The sequence below is a fragment of the Morone saxatilis genome, unplaced genomic scaffold, assembly GCF_004916995.1.
Source record: "Morone saxatilis isolate NCDOM2014 unplaced genomic scaffold, NCSU_SB_2.0 Contig7, whole genome shotgun sequence".
Taxonomy (NCBI): Eukaryota; Metazoa; Chordata; class Actinopteri; family Moronidae; genus Morone; species Morone saxatilis.
The window spans coordinates 2,006,058-2,006,295 of NW_023340246.1; the positions used below are offsets into that span (position 1 = coordinate 2,006,058).

Consider the following 238-nt stretch of genomic DNA (forward strand, 5'->3'; position numbering starts at 1 on the left):
TTCTTCATGCTGCGCAGCCAGGCCTTGACGGAGTCCGAGCAGGGCTGCAGGTACCGGCCCGGCTCCCTCTTCACACTGGGGAAGTACGTCCCTGCATCCTCTGTACAGAGATACAAACTCAGTCAGACAACCGGCTTGGATCTTAAAAATACAATACTGAAGGAACTATCATGGTCTGTAAGGTTGAGAATATTCTAATATTGGGGGGGTGTATCAGCCTTAAGTTAGACGCTAAAGA

The 238-nt window shown here is 49.6% G+C and overlaps 1 protein-coding gene across 1 annotated transcript in view; it reads right to left on the minus strand.

Moving 5' to 3' along the window:
• The window catches only part of nt5dc1 (5'-nucleotidase domain containing 1), a 64,674-nt gene that overhangs the window by 29,806 nt on the left and 34,630 nt on the right, over positions 1-238 (minus strand). Inside the window, exon 7 of the mRNA XM_035679079.1 lies at positions 2-100. Within this exon, the coding sequence (XP_035534972.1) occupies positions 2-100 (99 nt within the window). The remainder of the gene's footprint in view (position 1; positions 101-238) is intronic.